Raw genomic sequence first — 13155 nt, 5'->3', positions numbered from 1 at the left:
ACATATTACTCGAAATGGGAGTTGTGAGGTAGCTTGAAATCTTCATTGTAAAAGCATGAATACTAGATTGGGATTTCAGTTTCCTAGCTGAACATCAGGGGGAGTAGGATAGGAGGAGGCAGAGCCCTCAGCTTAGCACCAACAACTCCTGACCAGGACTGACAGAAGAGTACGATCCACCTTATCAGTAACCCTCATAGTATTAGATATTTAGAAATGTTGGAATGGTGTGGATTCCTCCAGTTTTTCTCCCCAGAAAGGTTTTGCAGTATATGGCTAGAATTCCCAGACATATACTGAAAACAGAGTGTGTGTGTGTGTGTGTGTGTGTGTGTGTGGTGGGGAAGGGGTTAAAGAATGTGAACTCAAACTGGAAAGGCCAAATCCTATTTCAACAAATCCTATTATAACTACTATTACAACACACATCTATGCAGATCACGAAGATTACCCAAGTTAGAGGCAACAGCTCATTTACTGGAATAATATTCATCTCTATAAAATTCAAGTATATTAAGACATTTGTCATTTGGAGCCTACTACAATGAGATTTTACTTACAACTGGAAAGAATGAAAGACAGTCAATACAGTACAAGGAAATTCATCAGATTCCTAAAGGAAGTTACTCTAATCAACTCAAACATTTTATGTGTAGATTATAAATGCCAAAGTTTAAATGCCAATCTGGCTGCCATCTTATGTTTGTGGTTGCTTCCTTCCAGTTAGGCCAACTTTTAGATTTAAAATCTAAATAGATAAATAGATTCCCTGATTAAGGACACACAGCATCATACATCCAGTTCTGAGTTTATTACTTCATTCCCTATATTCCTAGCATTTTCAGGAGCAATATAATTTGTATACTTTATACCTACTTTGGTACATTTTAAGTCTGATAGAGAAGTTGTACCTTTACCTACCTCTGTCCTTGTTTTAGGTCACTTTACAAAATATATTGAGCTTCTGACATTTTCACCCCAATTTTATTGGGGAATATTGGGGAACAGTGTGTTTCTCCAGGGCCCATGAGCTCCAACTCATTGTCCTTCAATCTAGTTGTGGAGGGTGCAGCTCACTGGCCCATGTGGGAATCGAACTGGCAACCATGTCATTCAGAGTTCATGCTCTAACCAACTGAACCATCCGGCTGCCCCGAGCTTCTGACATACTTGTGTAAATTATTTAAAATATACTGGGGAACATTTCAATCATTTTTTAAAGTGATAGATCACCCTCTAATATAACTGTTTTAAAGTTTGGTACCTTTACATTGCTTTCTTAATGATACAGACTTAGAATTTACTTAATTCAATAACTTGAACAATAATTCAGATAGACTGCATTACTAATTCATTAAATCGTATTAATATCAATTCACTCTTCTTAAGTAAGGCTAGAAAAAAATACATACATAAGAAGAGATCTGCTTTATAGAAGTATTTCTCTCAATGAAAACAGAATCGATACTGAAAAATAAAAACCTCGCTTACCATATGTTCACCACTCAGATCTTGCACCACTTTGATCTGATCAAAATCATAAGGTCCTTTGAAACCATGCGCTGCTTTGAATTTAACAGGTCTTGTGTATGGCATCCCTTCATCATCACTGGACGAAGGATCATCTTGATCAGTATGAAACACTAAATAGAAAACCACCAAAAATCATCACTAACTAATATAGATATAGCTATCATATTTTCATATCCACTGCTAACCAAGAAAAATTCATTCAATGGAGAAACAAAATCTGTCTATTACTAAAGAGTATATTGATTCCAAATCCAGCTCTGTCCTTTATTATCTGTATGACCATAGGTGAGGTGCCCAACCTGTCTGTGCCTGAGTATTCTCATCTATAAAATGGGGAGAATAATGGTGCTTACCTCATTGGTTTTATGAGGACTAAATGACTTAATATAGCTGAAAGCGTTTAGAACAGTGTCTGGCACAGAATAAGTGCTATATAACTGTTTATTATAAAAATAAATGAATTACAACAAGGGCATAGGAAGTTAAGACGTGCACAAATTTAGAAAATTTACCTATTTTTCAAAATATTCATAAAAACTAAGTAGCTTTGCATAACTAATTTATAGCTGATTACTGAACACTCTTCTAGGTTCCCACAGTCACAAAGTATGTACAAATTCATGTTAAGATGCATAAATTCATTTTCCTTACCAAATTAAGTGACAGTGAAAGTTACATGATTTATTGAAATGCTAAGATATCAGCTATAAAGCTTTATTTCTTTCGATAGAATGCTTCTTAGAAACTGCAGGCTAAATTTAAATGATAACAAATGAAATATTCAGTTGAAATGTTCTGTCACTTACCTTCATCTCTCACACTTTTAACTTTATTTACTGCACGTTCACCATATTCCTCAGCCAAATGCTTTGCTCTTTTTACTGATTTTCCTAGGAACTTCTTTAGTTGAGTCCTTACCGAAAACACAAAAACATCACAATTATTTATTAACTCAACTAACTGTAAAAGTTCAAGAATTCACTGATAACCTTATTAGCTGTGACTGGTAAAGCTATTATTTTGAAATAGCTCTTTTTTTTTTTTTTTTTAACATAAACAGTAGGTCTCTGAGATCTCAAATCCACTGTATGGAATAAGTATATTCAAGTCAACATGGCAACAAAGCAAATATAGGCACTTCCCCCAATGCACAATATCGTATGCTCTAAGAGCATTGGTAATCTATTGGCAAGGCTGGGATGAGAGGGGAGTGTTTAGAGCGAGATACCTTAGCCATCTCCCCGGATCATCTGATATAGAGAGTATGGGGAGGCCATCAATATGCAGTGAGAACTGCTTTGAGAAGACTGCTTTAGATGGCCATCCTTAAAAACTCATTTTAGGTTAAGTCATAAAAATTGCGGTGTGAGGTGAGCCTCTTGAAATATCCCCTGGAATTTACAACAATTTGAAAGCTGTAACTCCACAAACGACTCTGCGCAACATGCAGGCAAGACTAAGAGGTACACTACTGAAATCATCTAAAGGTGGGCAAATTGTGCTAGCAGGGGAGGAGGAAAGGGAGAAGTACGGACACGGGGCTGCGTGGGCGCAGGACGCAGACCTAGCTCAGTGCTCTGAGCTATCTGCATCCCAGAACTACGGTACCTGTGGGAGAGGGAAGAACTTGGACTGCTAGGGCTCTGCTTATGGCCCATAGGCCTGAGGGGACAGCATATAACACAGCTAAACCCAACGATCACGGCAGAGAAATCAGAGAAAAGACTGAGGGAAGAAGGCTGAAAACGGTGGTTTAAGCCCTCACTGCCAAGCAGAGAATGGAAGCCTTAGGCACTGAGACTAGCCACCCGCTCCCAACACTCCCAGAGCTCGCCCCGCCACCACCTGCCCAGTCCTAGAAACAGAACAGCAGCAGTGTCAGATCAAAAGAATAGAATATTTGCAGTTCTCAGAACTATGGTCCGCAAACACAGATTCGCAGCCCAACTAGTTCCGGCAAAGGTGAGGGAGCTGTGGAAGCAGGACCGGCTGTGGTTATGGTCACTGCCATTGCTCTGGGCCACCTCTCACAACTCACCCTGTCCGTGGCCCCACCTATCTGGGCGGATCCCTGCAGGAGTAAAGAGAACGGCTGGAACACACAGGCTCTGAATGTGGTGCAGGAAGAGCTTTGGAACTTCAAAATCTCTCCACATCCCCAGAGGGACACGATGCCCTATGACCCAGGCGAACTGTTAACAGAGGAGAAGCGCGCCTTCCAGGGAACGCCCCCCCCCAAATTGTGTGAGAAGCTGGAATAGGGCAGAGAAAACAAACACTACAGGGTGAGAGAGAATGAAAGGGTGCAGTTGGACAGAAAATAAAGCATTCTACCAACACCTACTGGAAAACAAAAAAAGACCTCTTTCTATCAACCTGTTGTAGAACCCACACCCGTAGATGTCTAGGAAGAGAATAAAGCATTAATTGCCATGAATAACCAAGGTAACATGACAGCTCAGAAAGAAAATGAAGTCTCCAGAAAATGAACTGAAAGACATGCAAATATACGCCTTAAATGACAGAAAATTCAAGAATGTAGTTCTTATAAGCTCAACAAAATGCAAGAAAACACAGACAGGCAGTTTAATAAACTCAGAAACACAATCAAAGAACAAAATGAACATTTTACCAAAGAGATTGAAATTTTTAAAAAGAACCAAATAGAATTTCTGGAGATTAAGAACTCAATACAGGAAATGAAGAATGAAATAGCCAGCTTAGGTAGTGACTTAACCAGATGAAGAAAACAATCAGTGACATTAAAGAGAGAAATCTGGAAATGACACAGATGGAAGAAGAAAGAGACTTGAGACTTAAAAGAAATGAAAGAACTCTACAAGAACTTTCTGACTCCATCAGAAAGAGCAATATAAGAATCATGGGCATACCAGAAGAAGAAGAAAGAGAGTAAGGAACAGGAGTATATTCAAACAAATAGTGAATGAGAACTTGCCAAACTTGTGGAAAGGACTGGAGCTTCGAATCCAAGATGCAAATACAACACCTAATTACCTCAACCCCAAAAGTCTTCTCGAAGGCACATTACACTGAAGCTGTCAAAAATTAACCACAAAGAAAGAATCCTCAAGGCAGCCAGGGAAAAGAAGACGGTAACCTACAAAGGAAAGCCCATTTGTTTATCATCAGGTTTTTCAGCAGAAACTTTACAAGCCAGGAGGGAATGGAAACAAATATTCAAACTATTGAAAGAGAGAAATTATGAGCCAAGAATAATATATCCAGCAAAGATATGCTTTAGATATGAAGGAGGAATAAAGACCGTTCCTGACATACGGAAGCTGAAGGAATTCTCTAACACAAGACCTGCACTATAAGAAATACTGAAGGAGGCTATTGGATCAGCATAAACAGGAATAATTTATGACAACTAAAACATGATAGGGGAGACAGTAAAGGCATGAACCGGAATATGGGAATGGAGAAAGTAAGCGTGCTGAAGAAAAGGGAATACTCTCAATATTAAACTTTCTTTTACATAAACTTCACGGTAACCACTCAAAAAAATTCCAGAACTGAAATATACAACGTAATAAAAGAAAAAGATGGAAAAATCATAGAATACCACCACACAGAAATAACAGTCAACAACAAAAAGGCAAAGAACCAATGGAGACACAGTGTTACTAGAAAACCAAAGATAGAATTATAGGAAATCCTCAGATATCAATAATCACCCTAAATGTAAACGGACTGAACTCACCAATAAAAAGGCAAAGAGTAGCTGAATGGATTAAAAAACTAAACCCAATGATATGCTGCCTCCAAGAGACACATCTCAGCTACAAGGACAAAAATAGACTCAAAGTGAAAGGGTGGAAATTGACACTCCAAGCAAATGGTATCCAGAGAAAATCAGGTGTAACCATACTGATATCAGATGAAACAGACTTCAGGGTGGAAAAGGTAACAAGAGACAAAGATGGACATTTCATAATGATAAAGGGGATTATACAACAAGAAGACATAACAGTCATCAATATTTATGCCCCCAATCAGGGAGCACCGAAATATACCAAGCAACTACTAACAGAACTAAAGGGAGAAATTGACCAAAACACAATTATAGTAGGGGACCTAAATACATCATTGACAGCTATGGATAGATCATCCAAACAGAAAATAAATAATGAAATAGCAGCCCTAAATGACACATTAGATGAAATGGACATAATTGACATTTATAGAGCACTTCATCCTAAAACATCAGACTATACATTTTTTTCTAGTGTACATGGAACATTCTCAAGGATAGACCATATATTGGGACATAAAACTAGCCTCAGCAAATTTAAGAAGATTGAAATCATACCAAGCATATTCTCTGATCACAAGGCTTTGAAATTGGATATCAACTGCAAAAAGAAGGCAGGAAAACCACAAATACATGGAGATTAAACCACATGCTTTTAAATAACAACTGGGTCAAGAAGAAATAAGAGAAGAGATCAAAAGATACCTAGAAACAAATCAGAATGAAAATACATGCTACCAGAGTTTTGGGGATGCAGCGAAAGCAGTTTTAATAGGGAAATTTATATCACTATAGGCCTATCTCAAGAAACAAGAAAAATCCCAAATAAATAACCTCATGTTATACCTTAAAGAACTAGAAAAAGAAGAACAAATGAAACCCAAGGTCAGCAGAAGCCAATAATAAACATAGAGCAGAACTAAATGAAATACAGAAAAAGACAATAAAATAAATTCATGCTACAAAGAGCTTACTCTTTGAAAAGATGAATACAAATGAAAAACCCTTGGCTAGACTCACTGTGATAAAAAGAGAGAAGACACTAATAAACAAAATCAGAAATGAAAGAGGGGCAGTTCTCACGGACGCCACAGAAATACAAAAGATCATCCAAGAAAACTATGAAGGACTATATGCCACCAAATTGAGTAACATGGAAGAAATGGGTCAGTTCTTAGAAACATATAGCCTTCCTAGGCTGAATCACAAAGAATACGAAAATCTAAATAGACTGATCAAAAATAGGGAAATTGTACCAGTCATCTGAAACCTTCACAAAAGCAAAAGTCCAGGACCAGATGGCTTCCCTAGTGAATTCTACCAAACCTTCAAAGAGGATCTGATACTTCTCCTACTCAAAGTCTTCCAAAAAACTTAAGACGGGACAGTACTCCCTAACTCATTTGATGAGGCCAACCCTAACTCATTTGATGAGGCCAACATTACCCTGATACCAAAACCTGGTAAGGACAACACAAATAAAGAAAACTACAGAACAATATCTCAGATGAATACAGATGCAAAAATCCTAGACAAAATTCTAGCAAATCAAATGCAAAAAAACATTAAAAAGATTATTCAGGGGCCGGCCGGTGGCTCAGGCTGTTAGAGCTCCATGCTCCTAACTCCGAAGGCTGCCGGTTCGATTCCCACATGGGCCAGTGGGCTCTCAACCACAAGGTTGCCAGTTCAATTCCTCGACTCCGCAAGGGATGGTAGGCTCTGCCCCCTGCAACTAAGATTGAACGCGGCACCTTGAGCTAAGCTGCCTCCTGGATGGCTCAGTTGTTGGTTGGAGCGCGGGCTCTCAACCACAAGGTTGCCAGTTCAATTCCTCGACTCCCACAAGAGATGGTGGGCAGCGCCCCCTGTAACTAAAATTGAACACGGCACCTTGAACTGAGCTACCACTGAGCTCCCGGATGGCTCAGTTGGTTGGAGCATGTCCTCTGAACCACAAGGTTGCCGGTTCGACTCCTGCAAGGGAGGGTGGGCTGTGCCCCCTGCAACTAGCAACAGCAACTGGACCTGGAGCTGAGCTGCACCCTCCACAACTAAGACTGAAAGGACAACAACTTGACTTAAAAAAATAAATAAACAAATAATTAAAAAAAAAAAAAAGATTATTCATCACGACCAAGTGGGATTCATCCCGGGGCACAAGGATGGTTCAACATCCGCAAATCCATCAATGTGATACATCACATAAACAAAATAAAGGACAAAAATCATATCATTATATCAATTGATGCAGAAAAACCATTTGACAAGATGTAACATCCATTTATGATTAAAACGCTTAATAAAATGAGTATAGAAGGAAAATACCTTAACATCATAAAGGCCATATATGACAAGCCCTCAGCTAATCTCATAATTAATGGTGAAAAACTGAAGCCCTCTGCTCTACGTTCAGGAACACGACAGGGCTGTCCCCTATCACCTCTGCTTTTCAACATAGTGTTGGAAGTCCTCACCAGAGCAATCAGGCAAGAGAAAGAAATAAAAGGCATCCAAATTGGGAATGAAGATGTTAAATTATCACTCTTGCCAATGACATGATGCTATATATAGAAAACCCTAAAGACTCCACCAAAAAGCTATTAGAAACAATCAACAAATACAGTAAAGTTGCCGGCTACTAAATCAACGAACAAGTCTATTGCATTCCTATATACTAACAATGAAATCTCAGAAGAATAAAAAAGAACAATTACTTTTGCAATTGCAACAAAAGGAATAAAATACCTAGGAATAAACTTAACCAAGGATGTGAAAGACCTATATGCTGAAAACTGTAAGACATTTTTAAAAGAAATTGGAGACACAAAGAAATGCAAAGATATTCCATGCTCATGGAATGGAAGAATCAACATAGTTAAAATGGCCTTATTACCTAAAGCAATATACAGATTTAATGCAATTCCCATCAAAATCCCAATCCCATTTTTTTAAAGAAATAGAACAAAAAATCATCAGAGTTGTTTGGAACCACAAAAGACCCCGAGTAGCCAAAGCAATCCTAAGAAAAAAGAACAATGCTGGAGGTATCTCATTCCCTGACTTTAGCTTCTACTACAGGGCTACAATAATCAAAACAGCATGGTATTGGCAGAAAAACAGACACATAGACCAATGGAATACAATTGGGAACCAGAAACAAAACCACATAAATATGGACAGATTATTTTTGACAAAGAAGCTAAAAACATACAATGGAGGAATGACAGCCTCTTCAATAAATAGTGCTGGGAGAATTGGACAGCCTCGAGCAAAAGAATGAAACTGGACTGCTATTTGTCACCATGTACCAAAATTAATTCAAAATGGATCAAAGACTTAAGCATAAGACCTGACACAATAAACTGCATAGAAGAAAACATCGGTAGTAAACTTATGGACCTTGGGTTCAAAGAGCATTTTATGAATTTGACTCTAAAGGCAAGGGAAGTAAAAGCTAAAATAAATGAATGGGACTAGATCAAACTTAAAAGTTTCTGCAGAGCGAAAGAAACCATCGACAAAATAAAGAGGCAACCAACTGAATGGGAGATTTTGCAAACAGTGCCTCTGATAAGGGGATAATATCCAAAATAGACAAGGAACTCATGCAACTCAACAACAAAAGAACAAAGAACCCAATGGAAAAATGGGCAGAAGACCTGAAGAGACATTTCTCCAAAAAGGACATACAAATGGCAAATAGACATATGAAAAAATGCTCAACATCACTAATCATCAGAGAAATGCATATCAAAACCACAATGAGATATCACCTCACCCCATTCAGAATGGCTGTCATCAACAAGTCAAACAGTAACAAGTGTTGGAGAGGCAGTAGAGAAACGGGAGCCCTCCATACACTGTTGGTGGGAATGCAGACTGGTGCAGCCGCTATGGAAGGCAGTGTGGAGGTTCCTCAAAAATTACGAATACAATTACCATATGACCCAGCAATCCCTCTCCTGGGTATCTACCCAAAAAATCTGAAAACATTTATACATAAAGACACGTGTGCTCCAATGTTCATTGCAGCTTTGTTTACGGTGGCCCAGACATGGAAACAACCAAAATGTCCTTTGATAGATGAATGGATAAAGAAGTTGTGGTATATATACACAATGGAATACTGTTCGGCGGTAAGAAAAGATGATATAGGAACATTTGTGACAACATGGATGGATCTTGAGAGTGTAATGCTGAGCGAAATAAGTCAGACAGAAAAAGCAGAGAACCATGTGATTTCACTGATATGTGGTATATAAACCAAAAACAACAAAAGAACAAGACAAACAAATGAGAAACAGAAACTCATAGACACAGACAATAGTTTAGTGGTTACCAGAGGGTAAGGGGGATGGGGGGTGGGGGGGTGGGAGATGAAGGTAAGGGGGATCAAATATATGGTGATGGAAGGAGAACTGACTCTGGGTGGTGAACACACAATGTGATTTATAGAGCATGTAATAGAGAATTGTACACCTGAAATTTATGTAACTTTACTAACAATTGTCACCCCAATGTTCTTCTAGTAACACTTCTGGTATGTACTGTCAGACAAACAATACAGGCGTGATGAATAATTTATTAATTATCTACTATATGTCAGATGCTATAAAAATGACCAACACAACCTCCGGGAACTCATAATCCATTGGCTGGGAGCAGGGCGTGGTGGTGTGGATGGATATATAAGCTGGATAGAACACAGATTTAAAATACTATGGTAGTTCTCTTTTTAAATAAAAGCTTGAAATAAAGAAAAGGGATATAGTGTAACTCACGTTTTCTGTTTTAACCTTCCACCATCAGTATCTGTTGGTTGAGACTGTAACTTCTCTTCATCATCGGACTGTGCCGCGTCATTACTACAAGGGAAAGAGTAATTTTGAAAAATCCCTTTTCCTTACACTTCTCAAAAATCTCTACATATACTTATTACAGAATTACAAGGCTTTCTGCTGGGCAAAACATGCTGCACAGAAACGACAAATTGCATTGTAAATATCTTCCTCCTCACTGATCAGGCACATCATGTATTATACGTTAAAAAACTTTGCTTACACAGAAATTATTCCTTTGATCTACATATATCCCATAGCAAAATCAATCAACTCACTCTAAAGCTATTTCCTGACCCTGCAAATTACATGTAAAATTTCTGATCCTTAAAGCAAGGCTTCAGAAGACCAGATGTTTACAACATGGGTGTTTAGCCTTAATGTTTTAATACTGTTTCTAGTGTAATATAAATCATTTTCAAAGAGAAACGAAATACTACAAGATTGAAGATATATACTATTTTCCCCTAGTAATTGTATAGTCTTAAGAGAGAACAAAGTTTAAGAATACAAAAACTACTGTAATTCCAAATTTAAAAAAAGAAGGGTGAATGTAACCCAATTAGGGACTGTCATAGTTCATAAACAGAGAAATCTTCAACCATTCTGAACGGAATACAACAAATGATAAATAGTAACGTTAGGCCATACCTTACATATTCTTTAGTCCTTCTCATGATGTGTAGAGTGAGAGGATTAATACCTGTTGGCAGTTTCTCCTCCGCAAGACTCAAAGGTATTTCTTCTCCAGTATCTAGGTTCTTAATCATTACACTGGCTAAAATTTCCTGAGGCAAAAAGTAACACCAAGCGGACCTATAATTTAATTATTTTTCTGAATCTACAAAATCCCCAAAACTTTAAGCTGAGGACTTTCTATACACATTCAGTCCTGTGTACAATAATTTTTAACATTTTTAGTGAGATATAACTCACAAACCGCAAAATGTACTCATTTATAGCATATGTGTAATAGTTCAGTGGTTTTGCGTATGTTCAGAATTGTGCAACCATCACCATTATCTAAGTTTAGGATATTTCCACTACCCCAAAAAGAAACCCCATACCCAATAGCTGTCATACCTTATTCTTCTCTGCTCCCAGCCCCTGGCAACTTTTTGTCTCCATGGATTTGCTTATTCTGGACATTTCAAATACATTAAATCATACAGCATGTGGTCTTTTGTTATTGGCCTCTTTCATTTAGCACCATGTTTTCAAGGTTTATCCATACTGGAATATGTATCAGAACTCAATTGCTTTTAACTGTCAAAAACAGTCTACATGGATGCATATACCACATTTGATTTGCCCATTCAACAGTGATGGACGTTTGTGTTGTTTCCACATCTTGGCTATTATGAATACTTGTGTACATTTTTTGTGCAATCATTATGTTTTCATATCCCTTTCGTGTATAAACAGTAGTGGAATTGCTGTGTCATGGTAACTCAATGTTTAATATTTTGAAAAATTGCTAAACTGTTTTCCAAAGTACAATTTTTTTTAACGTTTTGTTTAAAAGAATCAAAAACTAAGATTTTGCTTTAGAACTCCATTTTGACTAAATTGGCTGATAGATGTATACTAAATTTTAATGGTAAGAAACACTGAGTCAGTATGCATTGTACATCATCTAACAAGTATAAAAACATACACATATCTACAATGCCAAGTTCTTTTTTAGGCCATTTTTTATAAAATATAGACCTTGCTTCAATATGTTTATTCCACCATATAAGTGTGCAAAAGGGCAAGGTTAAGTCTGAGTTGCAAACTCCAGCATATTAAAAAAATAGAAAACTAAGGCAATCTTCATTTTCATTTCTTTCTTCTATGCTATGATTTTTTTGGCTAACAACAATAAACAAATTTTAATCATGGTGAAATATACATAATATAAAGTTTACCATTTTAACCATTTTTAATTGTGTAATTCGGTGGCATTAAGTATATTCACACTGCTGTGCATGTACATTCATCTCCAGAACTTTTTCACCTTCCCATTATGGTTTCTATATTTTACGTTTTTAAGAACAAAAAAATATATAATTATACCTCATCAGTAAGCTCTCTCCCAGAGTTGGATCTAGGTCTCTGAGGGCCCATCACTTCACCTGCTATTGTCTGCCCATCAGGTGCTTTTCCATTTTCCTGAAATTATAATTTTATAAACAGAAAGTAGACTGAGTCAATTTCTATAAATATTCAATTATTTATTACCATACACAGTTCTAAAAAATTCTGTTAATTCAGATAATGGAGCCTACTTATAATTTAAATGGAACACTCCATTTCAGCCCTTTATTATTACCAGCATGCTGAAAAACATTAGGTACCAAAACTATTGCTGCCCATGAAACAATGTCTTAGTCGTCTTGGAAGCAAATAAATGTTCTATTGGAATCTGACCCAAAAGCAGTTCTGTACTAGTAGAATGCCAGCACAAAGACTGCCATTAAAGGGCTATGCATATGGATATTGCAAAAGCAGGGGTGCTCAAACTTTTTCTGTACAGAGCCAGGTAGTAAATATTTCAGGCTTTTTGCTTCATGTATAGTGTCTGTAGCATATTCTTTTTAAAACAACCCTTAAAAAAATGTAAAGACCATTCTTAGCTTGGGAGCCCTACAAAACCAGGCCACTGCCAACCTCTGCTCTAGGGATATGACAAGACTTATCATAGTCTTGTCACCTCTCCCAATTTGCTAACCTTCCCCAATCACAGCTACCCCATAAGTAATCAGAGTCCCAGAATTCGGTTGTGCTAAAAAAATTCATGATATCAAGTCCTTTTCTATTGTCTCATTTGTGGATGAGTTTTTTTCTGATAAGGAGAAGGGAATTATAAAAAATAAAAATTTTGTCCACCATAGGTCAGGTAAATTAAGACTGGAGTTGGTGTTTACTAATAATATTACAAATAGCACCATTTGTCATTTTTCCACTACATGGCCAGGCACTTGCCATATTTGAGCTCATTTCAACCTTGCAAGAAACCTTCCA

The 13155-nt window shown here is 37.4% G+C and overlaps 1 protein-coding gene across 2 annotated transcripts in view; it reads right to left on the bottom strand.

Moving 5' to 3' along the window:
* WDR44 (WD repeat domain 44) overlaps positions 1–13155 on the bottom strand; it is a 90578-nt gene that overhangs the window by 24348 nt on the left and 53075 nt on the right. For both annotated transcript variants that reach the window (XM_019719134.2, XM_019719135.2), the window contains exons 6-10: positions 12208–12303; positions 10801–10937; positions 10093–10176; positions 2340–2446; positions 1492–1643 (exon numbers count right to left, since the gene is read on the bottom strand). In XM_019719134.2, coding sequence (XP_019574693.2) covers positions 1492–1643; positions 2340–2446; positions 10093–10176; positions 10801–10937; positions 12208–12303 — 576 coding nt within the window. The remainder of the gene's footprint in view (positions 1–1491; positions 1644–2339; positions 2447–10092; positions 10177–10800; positions 10938–12207; positions 12304–13155) is intronic.

Source organism: Rhinolophus sinicus, chromosome X, assembly GCF_036562045.2.
Source record: "Rhinolophus sinicus isolate RSC01 chromosome X, ASM3656204v1, whole genome shotgun sequence".
NCBI lineage: Eukaryota > Metazoa > Chordata > Mammalia > Chiroptera > Rhinolophidae > Rhinolophus > Rhinolophus sinicus.
This window is presented reverse-complemented; position numbering and strand designations above follow the sequence as displayed.